Source organism: Mirounga angustirostris, unplaced genomic scaffold (assembly GCF_029215605.1).
Source record: "Mirounga angustirostris isolate CCGP_5_RB_7025 unplaced genomic scaffold, mMirAng1.0.hap1 SCAF_2, whole genome shotgun sequence".
Classification (NCBI taxonomy): Eukaryota; Metazoa; Chordata; class Mammalia; order Carnivora; family Phocidae; genus Mirounga; species Mirounga angustirostris.
The window spans coordinates 42,161,381-42,178,763 of NW_026991710.1; the positions used below are offsets into that span (position 1 = coordinate 42,161,381).

At 34.2% G+C, this 17,383-nt stretch overlaps 1 protein-coding gene across 26 annotated transcripts in view; it reads left to right on the forward strand.

Annotated features, from left to right (window-relative positions):
- Positions 1-17,383, forward strand: part of FIP1L1 (factor interacting with PAPOLA and CPSF1) — a 79,630-nt gene that overhangs the window by 30,414 nt on the left and 31,833 nt on the right. For 14 of the 26 annotated variants that reach the window (XM_064584489.1, XM_045881148.3, XM_045881153.3 and 11 more), the window contains 2 exons: positions 12,100-12,193; positions 13,878-14,034. In XM_064584489.1, coding sequence (XP_064440559.1) covers positions 12,100-12,193; positions 13,878-14,034 — 251 coding nt within the window. Of the gene's footprint in view, positions 1-1,685; positions 1,794-12,099; positions 12,194-13,877; positions 14,035-17,383 lie in introns of all 26 variants that reach the window. The other 12 variants (XM_045881141.3, XM_064584487.1, XM_064584488.1 and 9 more) reach the window with 1 other exon arrangement.

A 17,383-nucleotide genomic window follows, 5' to 3' on the forward strand; every position in this document is an offset into this window, starting at 1 on the left:
ATGAGCTTTCCCACCTCCTCCTCTTATTTATTATCAACTAGACTCATTGGTTTTTATTTTAGGTGTGAGAGAGTGTTTGTGGTTTATAAATATGATTTATTTGTATATGTAGTATATAAACTATATATACGACTTATATATACTGTAATTCATATTGATGCTGAGATTGTTCCAGACTTGTTCTGTGGCAGCCTCTTCAGAGTGGCTCCTGTGACCTTTTGATTTTTCCCCAGCATTTTTTTTTTGAGGATTTTTTTTACTTTCTAGCTTTATCAGATGTTCCAGGCTTATCTTGTGCTTTCTTTGCCCCTCCCTGAAAGCAACCATTTCTTGAAAGCACCTTGATGCCTTTTAGTGGGAAATGATGAGTACAAACCAAGATCTTGGCACCAGTTCGCTCATTGCTGTTGGAGTGTCAGTTTCTAGGCTTTTTCAGCTGGGAGAAAACAAGCAATTTCAGTATTAAATTGCCTTATGTATAATTTTAGTCATGCAGTCATCATGTTTCTTTTATTTCACATTTTGACACCACAGGTTTCTACTTCCCCTTCCTTTTTCCATCTTGCATCATTTACCATTTTAACTGCATTGAGAACCTAGTTCCCAACAACTTCAGTGTATGTACTTACTTGTTTAATTCTAAAATACATACAGAATAGATTAGGACTTCACCTGCCATTACAGAAACCAAACCTATTAAGTAGAATTCAAGATTTCTTTGGAATTCTTTTTTTCTTTTTCTTTCTTTTTTTTTTTTCTCCAGGCTGAGGGTATATAGTCAAAATATTCAGAAGTTTCCTTCAGAGTGGTTAATCATATAATTTGATCTATTGTTTCTGTTTGTATTTAGCTTTTCTTTTTCTCCATGTTTATTGATTTATTTTTTGCATATATAAAACATTTAACAGAGTTCCAAGTATACTCAGATTTATCACTCTTTCCCCAATTTCTTTCACTCCTGTTAATAATTAACTTCATTTTATCTAGTTTCTGGTTTATTCTTCCTGTGTTTCTTTTTACATAAATAAGCGGATACATAAACATATCTATTTTTCCTATAGAAAAATTTTCCTATTGAAAGAGTGTCTTATTAGTACTTTAAAGGACTGGCAAGAGTGTAAACAGCTGAACTTTTTATGGAGTAGGTCACTATGGATAAAATGAACTTTCTTTTGAATTTTATTTTGGAAGAGTTATTTTGAAATGGAATTTTTATGAAATATATAAAATGTGGGTTTTTATAAAACACATCAGAGAGTTACTGTTAGCTGGTACACTATTTGTACCTGTTATTGAAAGAATATAGGGAAAGAAATACCAAAGTTTTGAATAAGGTTTTGTGAAACCATAGAAGTTAATGTTATTCATAAAAGTACGGGAAGTTATTTCTTGATAAATATAGTATAACCTGATAAGCCCTTGGTTCTTATTTTGCATTTTGACATCATATTATTTTGAAAAAGATCTCTAAAAATATTCTCGAGTTAATAAAATGTTGATAGCACATTTATATTTAAGTACCTATTAGCAGTTTTAGTACCACAGAGCCTTGGAGAGAATGATACAGCAGGAACATGCTAAAGGACTTTAGACAAAGCATGTCAAAGAAAAGAAAAAAAAGTCAGAACAAGGGGGGTCAGAGACAACAATATGTAAGAAAAAACATAGAAAATTTATCTCACCAGAAACAGCACCTCTTCTCAGTCTCAGACAAGTACTGCCTCCAGAAAAGCCAATTCCAGCGTTGGGAAGTGGCAGGACCGGTATGGGAGGGCCGAATCACCTGACCTAAGGTAAGGCTGTTTTTAAACATTGGCTACTCCCTGATGTTTAGATCATCAGTGTTGTTTTGTCTAGTAATAAGTTAATAAACTTTGATTAGATTGTACCATATTTTTACCCCCTCAATTAGCTTTTTAGTTAGAGAAATTGAGGGTTTTAAAAATCATATGTCAGGCCCTGTCACCTCACACTTTGCCTATCGTCTCTCTGGCTTTTTATAATACATTATAAATTGCATGGAACCATGCTAATGGGACCTCAATAAATGTTTTTTTCTCCCTACTGCTGCAGGTTTAATTCTTTCTCATATCACATCTTATTAAATCCCTGGGTGTTTCTCATTATTTATTGAATAAAATTTAGCCTTCTGAGCTAGTATTTAGAACCTCTAAAATTGAACTGCACTGAATCTTTCCAAATGTTTTATATCAACTACGGTGCGTAAAGCAGCCATTTCACTGAGTCTAGCACGTGTCTTAGGAAGTACCATCTCCTTTGTTGTTCCTATGCTTTTACTCCTGCTTTTACTCCCCTCTGCAGAATTCTGGTTTGTGTTCTGAATCTTAGAGTTACAAAGCATGCAGCCTTGGATGGGTACTGTATACTCTCTGAGCCTGTAACATGGGAATAATAATTTCTACCCCAAGAGATGTAGTGAGAAGCAGATATGTTAGATATGACAGTGCATTGCAAATAGTAATCAGTCTGAGCAATTAACAGTTTGCTTGACTTGGAAATGTAGACTTAGGTACTTCCCTAATTTGCCATTTAAAGTTTTAAACAGTGATGGTATGGGGGTGATTTTTTGTTTTGTTTCATTACAGCATTTCAAGCTTTCTTCCTAGGCAGGTTGATGCTATATTAATGTGCCTTTAAATATTTTCATTCAGATATATAAGTTATGATCAGATATCTTTGATCATAATAACTAAAAGAAAAGCAAAGGGAGGAAACATACCAGTATTTCATTTTCTTAGATTTCCTTTTCTTTGGGGTCTTTATTATATATTCTTCATGAATAGTAAGAATTTCTAATCTGCTTGGTTTTGATAGGATCTCTTGTTAGGAGAGAATAAGGTTAGTCATTCTCAAAAGTGGCTATTCATCTCAAATATATAATTGAGCAGATAGAAATATATTATCTATATTCTTAGGATAGTCTCAGTTCCATGTGTTGCTTTAACGGTATAAAATGAAAATTTGCGTATCTTATATTTTAAAGTGTACTCATTGACATTTTCCATAGTATTATAGGATATTGATCTTAGTTTTTAAAACTAGAATTCTTGAAGCACCAGTAGAAATTTCAAGAGTTATTTTAAATAAAGTTAGATCTGATAAGTGTGGAGTGGAGTCTATGAATCTTTTCACTTTTAATATTTCTGTGAAACTTCAAAGTTTAACAGGAGTGCTAATAATATAATTTCTGTATAATAATTGGTCATTATAGCATACAGTACATAGAGAACTCTTAGATTTATATTTAACCTGGCCAGTAATCTGGACAGCCTGTTTATTGATCCCAAAAGGGCCAGGCGATAAGAGCTTTCATTTTCATTGTTCTGTTGTTGAATCAGTAGCCATCTTTGTAGATAAAGAATAACTACTTTTTTTTTTTTTTTTAAGATTTTATTTATTGATTTGAGAGAGAGAACACATGAGAGGGGATAGGGTCGGAGGGCAAAGCAGACTCCCTGCCGAGCAGGGAGCCCGATGCGGGACTCGATCCCGGGACTCCAGGATCATGACCTGAGCCGAAGGCAGTCGCTTAACCAACTGAGCCACCCAGGCGCCCAAGAATAACTACTTCTTAAACTTACAGCAGTTTCATGGCATAAGTACTGGATTTGAACATTAGGTTTGGTTTTGTCTTTGTGAATTTAGGATAGTTCCCTAAAAATCTCTAGGCCTCTGTTTCTACATTTTTAACATGACAGGCTGGACTGTGTTATCAGGAAGGCACTTTTAATCATGAAATTATTTTCTGGCTAGTCCCTGGTTTACATGGAAAAGGAGATCTGAGAAAGTAAGGAATTTGCCTGAATTTATGGCTAATTAAAGTCAGGGCTAGAATTCCTGGTTTTCTGCCTTTTAGTACCTGCAGTTAAGGCAGGTTGATTTTCATAAGCAAAAGCATAGAAATACTTAAATCACTTATTTTTAATGCAACTTAAAACTTTATATATGTTTCTTTTGCTACTATTTCAGTATCTGAAATTCCTTTTTATATCAGTTATTTGACAGAACTTTTTAAAATAATTGTGCTTTTGATATAATGGTTTATTTCTTGACATAAGATAATTAGTTTATAGAGAAAATATTAGTTCTCATAACTGAAAATGATACATCTCAGTGTTGATACTATTACTCCCCCACCACCACCCCCCAAAAAAGATGCTTTGGAAACACAGAGAGCTCCCATTCTGACTTTGTGATTAGTCTCAGGGAATGTAGGTAGTAGGAAATTTGACACTATTTTCAATGTGTATTTTGTGCTTTTGAAAATTCAAAAGAAGAAAACTCTAGATAAAAGCTGTTGTTCTCTGGTTGTACGTGTGCATGTATATATATGGACACATACATAATACACGCTTATAAAAAATGAGATGCTAGCTCTTGGAGTTAACATAACTGAGAAATGTAGGGGTTTTTTGAAACATGGCTTAAATCTCTTTGTAATGAGCAATTAAACAGTGGTTGCAATCCTTTTTTAAAAGTTATTTGGAGACTCAGACTTCTTATCTCATGTGTGTCCTATTAATTTATATAACATAGTGTTCTTCCAACCTTGGTTAATAGTACTCTTCAGGCTAACTATATCTATGTAACAAGGACATTTTATTGGTACGAGTTTGTTTTATAAATTCAGATTTGTGACACTAAGCCAATTAGAAGAATAAAGCAGTTTTAATGAACACAGAAAATTGAAATTGGCAATATGGATGATTGCTGTAATCTTATCCTAATGTCCAGTTTATTTGTGTGTTTTGTTTCCATTTTATAATATCAAATTTTGTCGGGTAATTAGTTTCAAATTCTAGGTTGTCTTATTAAGCTTGTTTTTTAATATTAATGCTTTTTAACTTAGATTTAGACTCTTGAAAGAGGAATAGTAAAAATTGCTTAATGTAGAATCACTAAAATATTTAAACCTGCTTGCATTTCTTACAACAGACAAACGTAAAACTACAATAAAACTGGATGTTAAATGGACATTCAGTCTAAGATTGACCTCTTCATTTGTTCTTGCACTACTTCTTATGTCTTGATGAAATAATGTACTGAAAAGCTGTACCTGTACCTTCATGGCATTTGACCGGGCACTCTGAATGTGTGTTGCTGTATTATGTACCTTGTAAGATTTTCTATGATTGGACATATGAAGGCCTTTATTTTAAAAGATTCCCTGTAGAATGGTATCTTTTCCTATATTTAAAAAATGAAATTAAACATAAATATGGCAGGTAAACCTTTATTTCAAGCTCTGCACAAAAGTGAGTAAATTTGGCTTCCCTAATGAACACATTCATGTCCTCTAGTGAATCAAATTTTAGCATAGTTCACCTTTAAGCCTTTAAGGTTTTTTGTTTTTAAGATAGTTTAAAAAAGTAACAACATTTAAAAAATTTAGGCCCCCCAAAATTAGCAAACACTTGTGTAGAAGTAGACTTAACTAACTGTAGAAGTACTCATAACTAACATGACTCTTGGTACTGGCACTTTACTTCACAAAAGAGCCTTTTCCATATCTGTGAAAGTGAAACTAATTGGACTTACACCGAGTACTTGCGGATTAAATGGTTTCTGTGGCTGCAAAAGCACCTATTGCAGGGCACCCAGTAAGTGTTAGTTCCCTTTGGATCTCTGCTCCCACCGTAGTCTCTTTAATGATAGTACTGATAGACAATACATGCTCTGAAAACAGTTGTAAATTCTGTGATTTTTATTTTGGACATATATTATTTTTCAAGACAGCATTTTTGATTAATCTTCACTGAAAAATAGAATACATTAAGTTTTCTTTATAAACTATATACGTTGTACACAAAATTATTCTTGTGCTTGTGAAGGTAAAAGAAAAAGTATAGAGGCAGTACTGTGTGACTCCACAAAACTCAAAATATCAGTATAAAAATATATATGCAGTGGATGACAGCCTTACCTTAATTATCAGGCCTTGGTATGTATTGCTTTATATTTATTGAGTAATAAGAGTTAAGTATTAATTTTTATCAACTACTTTAAATTCTTTCTAGAAGAAAATACAATGTATGTGTCTTCCTTGAGCATGCCTTTAGTTGTAGTCCTCAACTTTGGCTGTGTATTGGAATTACCTGGGGAGCTTCAAAAAATTATGGATGCTGGGGCGCCTGGGTGGCCCAGATGGTTAAGCGTCTGCCTTTGACTTGGGTCGTGGTCCCAGGGTCCTGGGATCGAGCCCCGCATCGGGCTCCCTGCTCCGCGGGGAGCCTGCTTCTCCCTCTGCTTCTGCCTCTCTCTCTCTCTCTCTCTCTGACTTTCATGAATAAATAAATAAAACATTTAAAAAAAATTAAAAAAAAAAATTATGGATGCTTAGGCCCTAGAGACCGAATTAAATAGTCTGGTGTGCACTCTGGGCATTGGGATTCTTAAAAGCTCCCAGATGTTTCTGATGTGTAGGAAGCATTGAGAACCACTGATTGAGAAATGGGATTCTGGTTTGGCATAAAGATTATTAATTGATTATTAATCAAATATTTAGTGACCACCTTGGAATATGAGGTAAAAATGATAGATTAATAGGGTGGAACTGATGTTTGCATAGCATTTTATGCCTTGTAGAGCTCTTTCTTTTGTGTGAGTCTCATTTAATTTATATTTTCTGCTTCTTTGAAAGTCTTTTTGTTGGTAGCCAGTATCAAAGGTGTGTCATGCTGTTTCTGTTGCAAACAGATTGGTAGATAGTGTATTTGCCAAACTGGAAATTGGAATTCCTCCACATGTTATTTTCCGTACATACTTTCTCTGCTCATGTTCTTCCCTTCATTTAAAATTAATGTACTCCCTCCCCATCCTATATGGCTAAATCCATTCTACATGTCTTTCAAGGCTTATTTCTTTCCTAAAGTAGCTTAAAAGATGTTATACCAATTTCCATGCAGAATTGTTACAGGCATCTATTTAGCTATATGACCTGAGTTAGACAATGATACTAGTGCATCTGTCTTAACTTGGGAATATTTAATAGTCACGTCTAGGTTTTTTCCTGGAAAATGAATCCTTGAACTATTGCTTTTGCTGCACAGTTCTTATTAGGAGCTCTGTTGTGAGAAAAAAAAAATTCATAGATTACTTCAAGAGTATTTGATTCATTTATTGTTTTACAGTAGTGGTTCTGAACTTTGAAGCAGTAACTCCTTTGAAAATTCGCTGCAAACTGTGAACTCTTCTGCCTGAAAAATACATTTATACACATGCATATATTTAAGTTGAGGAACCTCCTGTTCCCTCAGTATCCCATGTATGCTAGTTAAGGATTCTTGCTCAAAAGTACAGTTAAATCCGGGAGCTTGGATGGCTCAGTCGGTTAAGCGTCTTCCTTCACCTCAGGTCATGATCTCAGGGTCCTGGGATCGAGGCCTTCGTTGGGCTCCCTGCTCATTAGGGAGTCTGCTTCTCCCTCTGCCTCTTCCCCCACTCATGCTCTCTCTCCCTGTCTCTCAAAAATACATCTTTTTAAAAAAAAGTATGGTTAAATCCTTAGATCAAGCCTTCGTCAAGAGCGCATGTACTCAGACAACACTGTTTGGCTCCACCTAATTAAATTACTTTTATTGAACTGTGCATTGTTACACTTCAGCCGGTATTGAGGAACATTTTGAGAAACGGCTTTGTGAAATTCACTTATGTTTTCATTGTAGTAATATTGGAGACTTTGTCCCTATTTCAGTGTTTTTAACAGCATGAGATTGCAGTCCATTAGTGACAGGTGTGAAAGCAATTTCATGGTCTCAACCACCAAATATTTCATGGTTTTGTATTGTTTATTTTGCTTTTTTGTGTGTGATATTTAATACTAATAAATCATGTTTGATTTTAATGTTACTCTTTCCTTTATAGTAAGTGTAAGTAAGTATTTTTTCATGAAACTCAGTTTTTTATATGTGGGTACTGGATTGCTGTGCAAAATGTGTTTCTTAAATAACTATATTTTGGGGTCAGAAATGTTTGAAAACTACAGTACTCTATCATACTTTCTCTTAACATGGACTCAGAGGAGAAATTTTTTTCTCTTTATTTTCATCTGTAGAATGGGAATAATAGTTGCTACATCATAGGGTTATTATGAAGAGTAAATGCATATAAAGTGCTAAGAACAGTGCTTTCCTAGCACACAATAGGTGCTTAGTAAACACTAGCTGTTATTATCAGGAAGTGCCATCTTTAGAGCTAATGCTTTGTTTTTATCTTACATACATCAAAAGACTTTTGTTATTAATTGTGTCCTTTATTTTGGCTGTTAAAAAATGAGAAGCTCAGAGATAGATTTGTGACAAAAGATTAATAACTAATTCTGTGTCTTGGCCCTAATTTTGTCACTTTTAAAGTTTTTGTTGTATCTTTGTAAGCAGCTTACATCAGAATCACCAAAATATGTCAATTTAATTCCATTACAATTTCAGAGATATTTTCATATTCATGAAAGGTAGAGACTCTTCTGAGCATCCACTGCCTGTATTAATCTTGTAGCTTAATGAGACTTCAGCTATCCATTGTGGTTAGTTTCTGTCTCTTCAGCTTTTTACTGTCCAATATAGAGAAGAGAATCTTGATAGCTACATTAGCTATCTGCCTTATTGAACAAATGTGTAAGTAAGCCCAGGTAAACTTGTGCTATGTGGAAACTCAAGGTACAGTAGCTACTCATAGTGAAGCTCTACTAAATCTTTTTATGCATTGAAATAAAAAGTGGTTCATTAAACATTTTCAGAATAATATGGTTCAACATCATTTTTCATAATGTGGCATCAAAATAACATCGCTTGGTACTCATCTCTGTTAAATATTATGTACTTTTTGTTACTTTGGTATATGCTTATGTATCTTGTCATAAGAATTTCTGAACAAAATGGTAAACTTCACATTTCTGATTAATTTAAGGTAAATCGGTTTGTGTGGTAAAAATCCCTGGACAAATAGGTGTTATTATTGTGGAAATGTAAGAAATTGCAGTCTTCTGGATCCCCTCTACTGATGCACATTTATTAAGGCTGATTTTCCATGTGTATATTTTTTGAAACTTAGTATTTGCCACTTTGAATCTTCAGTGATTAATCCATTTAAAGTTGAAAAATTAGACTTCTCTGACCATATTTAAGGTAAACTTTAAGAAATGAGTACTCTCATGTGTCCCAGAATTTTTTTTTAATTTTTTATTGTTAACGTTAACCACCATACATTACATCATGAGTTTTTTGGGTTTTTTTTAATTCTTATGTTAATCCCCTACATTACATCATTAGTTTTTGATGTAGTATTCCATGATTCATTGTTTGTGCATAACACCCAGTGCTCCATGCAGAACGTGCCCTCTTTAATACCCATCACCAGTCTAACTCATCCTCCCACCCCCCTCCCCTCTAGAACCCTCAGTTTGTTTTTCAGAGTCCATCGTCTCTCATGGTTCGTCTCCCCCTCCAATTCCCCCCCTTTATTCTTCCCCTCCTGCTATCTTTTTTTTTTTTTTAACATATATTGTATTATTTGTTTCAGAGGTGCAGATCGTGATTCAACAGTCTTGCACAATTCATAGCACTCACCATAGCACATACCCTCCCCAATGTCTGTCACCCAGCCACCCCATCCCTCCCACCCCCCACCACTCCAGCAACCCTCAGTTTCCTGAGATTAAGAATTCTTCATATCAGTGAGGTCATATGATACATGTCTTTCTCTGATTGACTTATTTCGCTCAGCATAAGACCCTCCAGTTCCATCCACGTCGTTGCAAATGGCAAGATCTCATTCCTTTTGATGGCTGCATGATATTCCATTGTATCTATATACCCCATCTTCTTTATCCATTCATCTGTCGATGGACATCTTGACTCTTTCCATAGTTTGGCTATTGTGGACATTGCTGCTATAAACATCGGGGTGCACATACCCCTTCAGATCCCTACATTTGTATCTTTGGGGTAAATACCCAGTAGTGCAATTGCTGGGTCATAGGGTAGCTCTATTTTCAACTTTTTGAGGAACCTCCATACTGTTCTCCAGAGTGGCTGCACCAGCTTGCATTCCCACCAACAGTGTAGGAGGGTTCCCCTTTCTCCACATCCCTGCCAACATTATCTTGTCCCAGAATTTTTGAAAGCAGAAGTCTTTAGAAATCCATGGTATATAGAGGTCTTTCATTTGGGAACAGACATTAGACTGTTAGATCTAGATTTAAGTTTTGCTACTTTAACAATTTGGAGACATTGCAAATCCAAATATATTTGTGAGAATTTGTTCTTGAGGGAAATAAATTTTAAAAGATGGAGAGGGGAGAATGCTGCAGTCAGGAATAGAAAAGAGTGGAAAAGGAAATAGTAGAGGTAAAGATTTTTACAATGAAGTCTAGGTAGCAATAAAAGGTGAGGGAAATTGTGGCCTCAGGATACATACCTATATCTGTCAGGATGTTGCAATCTGAGATGTGTGTAGATATCCGAGGGATCATGGCATCTGCTTTGATAATGAAGTTACAGTGGTTATAGTTTTGTAATTGTTTTAAGGGGAAAAATTGGAGCAATATTTGTTTTATGTCTGAGGTATTTGGATTTTTCTCATGTGTGAATACTAGGATAGTTCCCAGCTATATCGAAGGGTATGAGTTAAGTTAAAAATCACTTTTTCTCTTTGAGATCATGAGGAAATCTGGGAAGTCAATGACCTGGGCATAAAATCAGAAAAGCGTGAACTTTAAAAAAAAAAAAAAAAAAAAAGTTCTTTTAGAATTATATAGAACAGAAGTCTAAAGTGGGAAAGATAAGTAGGAATGGACTGTGTAGTTGAAGACATTTCAAATGCTATTATGTACTTTTATAGGGTTATCTTTGTTTTTGTGAGCATAAAATTATTTATGGGGCTTCTCAAGGTTCACTTGAGGCAAACTTAGACCAGTTCTTGATTTTCAGAAGTCTTAAATGTCTCAGAAATGAGTTATCTTGCTAGGAGGCAGCATAGCTCAAGGGAAGGGGTCTGTATGCTTTGGAATCTGAAAGACTCAGATTTGAAAGTTAGTTTTGCCATTTACATCACTATGAGCCCTAGCTTTAACATCTTAACAAGTGTACAGTAATTTGTTAAGTGAAGGCTTATTGTGAGGTTTAGGTATAATGTGTAGACATTCAACAAATAGTAGCTGTTATTAGTTGTTTCAGGAACCTAACTGTGGTGATTGTGGAAGGATCCATGGTACTTTGATGGTTTTACTTCTCTGAAGTTTTTAAAGGCAGAATTGTTCAGAACTGAAATAGAGATGAAGAGAAACTCATCGAATTTACATCCATTTTTCATTGCCTCTTCCTTCAAGTGACTTCTGTATCTTATTAAGCATATATACTTTAATAAAATCCTTAACTACTAACTGGTTTTTAACATTATTTTTTAAAATTTAACTTACTAGCTTCTCCAAATTAAATTTGTAGCATCATTTTGTGGTAGACTATTTTTCCATCTACTCATGTACTTTAATGGATTATAAATACAATTGGAGTGGGGCAGGCATTTAAATATTTAAAATTTTCTATTTAAAGGCAAGTTATCAGAAATGGAAAACTGGATCCCATTTTATGCTTTCTAATGCTTGGAATAAATCACTAAGAAAAATACAATGTATCAAAATGAGCATTATTTCTTTTCAAGTCTCTTGGGGGAATTTTTTAAGTTTCTGTAATAGAACTATTACATTTTATAATTATAGCAGCCAAAAAATTTTATTTCCATTTGCTTAGCATTTGCTACCTGATTCAATTCCACAAAGATAAATTTAGTTGGAGACTATTAAAAAATAGTAAATTTAAAGGAAAACCTATAAAAATACTTAAATTTAACATGACGTCATTGGGTACATTGGTTCCAGCTTACTATTAAAGCTTAGTTTTTATGCCAGTACAAAGTAGTGAGATCTAACTTAGTGAAGTTTTTTTTTTTAATGTGTGTTGTGATCTGGTTTTATTTTAAAGTACATTGCAAAAGGTCTTAGATTTCATTTCTCACCTAATATTTGTGTTATTTTTCAAACATCTAATTAGGTGAAACTGAATTGATTCAATTTCTATGTTACAGGAGATTACCTGGGGCAATTGATGTAATTGGTCAGACTATAACAATTAGCCGAGTGGAAGGAAGGCGACGGGCAAATGAAAACAGCAACATACAGGTTTCGTATTTTAAAAATTATTAATTTTTAAGCTGAAGGATTATATCCATATTCTAATTTAATTTATTCAGTACACATTTATAGTGCTATGCTATATGTTCAGTATTTTAGGTGCTACCAAGAGATTTAAAATACGGAATTAATCACCCTTTTATTATAAAAGCTATTCCAATTAGAATTTATTATCTTTGGATCTTTCTTAGTAAGATTTCTTTTTCTTTGCTGTAAACATAATATGTAGGTTAATTGGACCAAAAAAGGGAAAATTTGGGAAAAGTGTAAAGAAGAAAATTAAACCACCAATAATTCTAGCATCTAAAGGTAACCACTCTTCACACTCTGGTACATCTCTTGCTTGTCACCAAACAAGATTAGGATATACTTTTTATTTTTTGTGTATCTTTTTTTTTAAATTATTTTCATTTTCCATATTCTTAAAAATATTTAAAATTCCTTCATGATAGTTTCATTATATGAATATACTATAATTTAATGTGTCATTTTTGGAGGAAGTAGATTTCCTTTGTTTTCAAGTGGAAGAATGAAGGAGATATTAGTAACTTGGATTCAAGTTAGAAATTTAGTAACTGAGACTCTCAGCTATTAGCTTGATCATTACTGTTTTTTATTACTACCTTTTCCTGAGTACCTTAAAAAAAAATGTCAAAGTGTTTTGATTCTCATTACTTTTAGTAAATTAATCTGCTTTTCTTTAATGTTTAAGGGTAAATCATTTCTAAACTGGAAGATAGCCCTCTCTTCTTTCCCCCACCATTAAAATGCCATGATTTTTTAAAATCATTCTGTTCCCTACTTTAAAAATAGCTTATCAGCATAAGCATTACAAAAATTACTGTACTTAAATGTAGGGAAAGTTAATGAAAAGAGGGGTTATAAGTTTAAATGATACCCTTTAGCCAGCAAAGATTTTAGAAGTATAAATTAAATGCACAACATTATGTTGCCTGTTTCTACTGTTTCCCAAATGTGTTTGCATATCAGAATCCCCCAGAGAGCCTTAACAAAAATCCAGATTTCTATGTGTCACTTCTGTAGGTTTGCTGCCTGTCCCTTACCTCTTTATACAGATCAGTATTTTGTAAATACATTTACTTTTCAAGTATAAACTCTGGTTTTTTAAAGCTACAAGACTCACATGAAAAAGTTATTTATGTATCTGGCTGCCTATTTACTTGCACCCTGTTAATGCATGCAGCCTGACAATGACAAGCCCTAGTTACAATGGATAGCTGTTTCTGCTGCCATGTTAATTTCCTAATGCTGGTATTTGTGACTAATGATTACATTGCCTTAATTTGAGTACTGTAGGTTGGTTGGGTAGCAAAGATAATACTCATTATATTTATAAAGTACTTAATTTAGAAGTATACTTGTTTAGAATGTTTTTATTAATTATTTCTTAACTTTTTTGGGGTAATGATTCAGTCATTTTTTCTAGGCTTTATATATGGACATCTTAAAAAGTGTGTGTGTGTACTCACATCTGTATATATACACACATATCACACACATGGAAAAAATTACCTCTATCTCCCCAAAGTATGTGTATGTGAATAAAACTTTTTACTTCATTTCTTAAATTAAATGAAATGAATTTACTGAGTTTTTAATCTTAGATAAGAACATTTATTCATTTTTTAAATTAACTGTGCTTTAATTTTAGGTCCTTTCTGAAAGATCTGCTACTGAAGTAGACAACAATTTTAGCAAACCACCTCCATTTTTCCCCCCAGGAGCTCCTCCCACCCACCTTCCTCCACCTCCATTTCTTCCACCTCCTCCAACTGTCAGCACTGCTCCACCTCTGATTCCACCACCAGGTAAATAGTAAATAAGACATTTGATTTTGGGAAAAAAAAAAGTAATCACGAGTGTTTCTTTTATTTTTAATTCTAACAGTTAAAATATATATTTGAAAATAAAATCTTCATTGATTATACTGCATTAAAATTATAATAGATAGGAAACTTATTGTGTTAAATCTTCAATAGATTCACAGTGAAACAGATCTATATGTGCTATTTCAGCATAGCAAAGAGAACATGCTAAAATAGAGAAGAATGGACAGATGCTAAAATTGTGATCTAAAAGTATGATTGTGATCACTAAAGTTGCTAATTGTTTACGGATAAATCCATATTGAATTGTAAACCATGTTAACTTGTTTTGAAAAAAGTTTTGGAGATACTTTAGAATTGGAATAGGTTTAAAAAAATATATCCTGTGAAGTGAAAATCTCAGTCTGGTCATCTTTGTATACTGATTCCATTTTAGGAGACTGCTTCTGGGTGCCAGGTACCTGGTACTTACTTCTTTTAAACAAGACAGAAAATTAAATTTCTATCGTATTTTGAGCCACTTTTGATTATTTTATTGGTGGCAATAGAAAAAAATTCACAAGTAATCCCTAAATTTTATATTTTCAACTTAATCCAGTGGCCTTTGTTACTTTGTTCCCAGTAAGCTTCCAGTATTTATTCCCCTTAATCAGTTTTTAATGAAACTAGCAAGATTGATTGAGATAATAATTAACTTTCTTCCTACAGAGAATGCCAATAGTAAATGATAAAAACTAGCTCCTGGTCCTAATTATAACTACACATGGGAGATATGCTAAAATTTGCTTTCTTGTAATAAAATCAATTCATACTAAAGAGCCATGTCCACTCAGTCATTTCGAGAGAGCCATGCTTGTTTTAAGGTGCCAGTTGTGATCAGAGTACCTAGGCAAATAAAGGGTCTGAGTAGTCCTTCCCTCTAGTATTCATCCTTGGTCTCTAAATGTCAACTGTTGCATTGGACCTACAGCCACAGCACCTTTGATTCTCTTCCATTGTCACTTTCATCTTCAAAAAGGATGAGAATTATTATGAAAAACGACTGGTTTTAGAGACTGTGTTGTCTCAAAAACAGAGGAAAGAGAAGACTGGATAGGTTGGAGGTGCTTACTCCACACAACATTATTTCTAAAATTCAACGAATTTCTTGTTCTGGAGCATAAACCATTTCAGAAGTTGTAATTGGACCCGTGACTCTTGGGTCTTCCATATGGTGAGAATTAACCAAAGGAAAAGGGAATGGAATGAAGACTTAGTGATTCATAGATGAGTCCTTTGTCTACTGAACATGATAAAATGTAGAAATAGTTAATTCTGAACATACTTGATTTGATGACACTAAAAGATAATCAATGTATGATAATAGTGTTATGCCAGATTGCTTGGTAATCTTACTTTAACTTTACTAGGTATTAAAGGTGATTTAAAAGAATTTTTTTTTATTACTAGCTAACATAGTGTATCCCCAGATTGCTAACAGTTTATATAGTCAGCACTAGCTGTTGTGAGAGAGTAAGTGGTGTGAGTGAGAGAGAGGGTATGAAAAATGGTGAAGAAGTAAATACCTTTTTGGTATAAGAATATTTAGAAGCTCTATAGGATATTGATTATAGGCACTGGCATTATCTGGAAGCACGCTTTTTTCCAAAATGACAAGACTACTACATTTCTTTGCCATATAACTTCTGTTTATAAGGGTAATAATACCTTTTAATAATGTTCAGATTATCTATGGCATTATGCTGTAGAGTCACACTCCTTATTTTTTTTGTTGTTTAGGTTATTTATTTACAGGCTTACCTCGGAGATATTACAGTTTTAGACCACCTCAATAAAAAGAATCAAATGAAATTTTGGTTTCTCGGTGCATATAAAAGTTATGTTTATACTCTCCTGCAGTCTGTTGAGTGTGCAGTAGCATTATGTCTAAAAATACCTTAATACATTAATTAAAAAGTACCTTGTTGCTAAAAAATGCTTACCACCATCTGAGCTTTAAGTGAGTCATAATCTTTTGTTGACCTTGGGGTCTTGCCTTGATGTTGGTGACTGCTGCCTGATCAGGATGGTGGTTGCTGAAGGTTGGAGTGGCTATGGCAATTTCTTTTAATAAGACAACAGTGAAATTTGCCACATCCATTGAGTCTTCCTTTCATGAACAATTGATTTCTCTGTAGCAGTGATGCTATTTGATAGCATCTTATCTACAGTAGAACTTCCTTCTACTGACTGTGAAGTCAGTCCTATGAAACTCTGCTGCTGCTTTATCAACTAAGTTTAGGTAATATTCTGAATCCTTTTTTTGCCATTTCAGCAGTCTTCACAGCATCTTCACCAGGAGTAGGTTCCATGTCAAGAAACCACTTTCTTTTGCTCATCCATGAGAAGCAACCCCTCATCTGTTATGTTTTGTCATGAGCTTGCAGCAATTCAGTCACGTCTTCAGGCTCCACTTCTCACTCTGGTTCTCTTGTTATTTCCACCACACCTGTACTTACTTCCACCACTGAAGTCTGGAACCCCTCAAAGTCCTCCATGAGGGTCAGAATCCACTTCTTCCAAACTCCTGTTTATGTTGATATTTGGATCTTTCTCCATGAATCATGAATGTTCTTAATGGCATCTCGAATGATGAATCTTTTCCAGAAGGTTTTCAATTTACTTTGCCCAGATGCGTCAGAGGAATCACTATCTATGGCAGCTATAGTCTTATGAAATGTATTTCTTCAATAAGACTTGAAAGTCAAAATGTCTCCTTGATCCATGGGCTGCAGAATGGATATTTTGTTACAAGGCATGAAAACATTAATGTCATTGTATGTCTCCAACAGAGAGAGAGCTCTTAGGTGACCAGGTGCATTGTCGATGGGCAGTGATATTTTGAAAGGAATCCTTTTTTCTGAGCAGTAGTCTCAACAGTGGGCTTAAAATATTCAGTAAACCATGTTGTAAACAGATGTGCTGTCATCCAGGCTTTGTTGTTCCATTTATGGAGCACAGGCAGAGTAGATTTAGCATAATTCTTAAGGGCCCTAGGACTTTGAGAATGATGAGCATTAGCTTTAACATTAGCTTCAATTAGCCCCTCACAAGAGAGTGTGCCTGTCCTTTGAAAGTTTGAAGCCAGGCCTTGATTTGTTTTCAGCTGTGAAAGTCCCCGATGGCATCTTCTTCCAACAGAAGGCTGTTTTTGTCTACATGAAAATATTTTGTTTAGTGTGGCCACCTTTATGAATGGTCTTAGCTGGATCTTCTGGGTAACTTGTTGCAGCTCCTCCATCAGCACTTGCTTCTTTGCCTTGCACTTTATGTTATGGAGACGGCTTCTCTC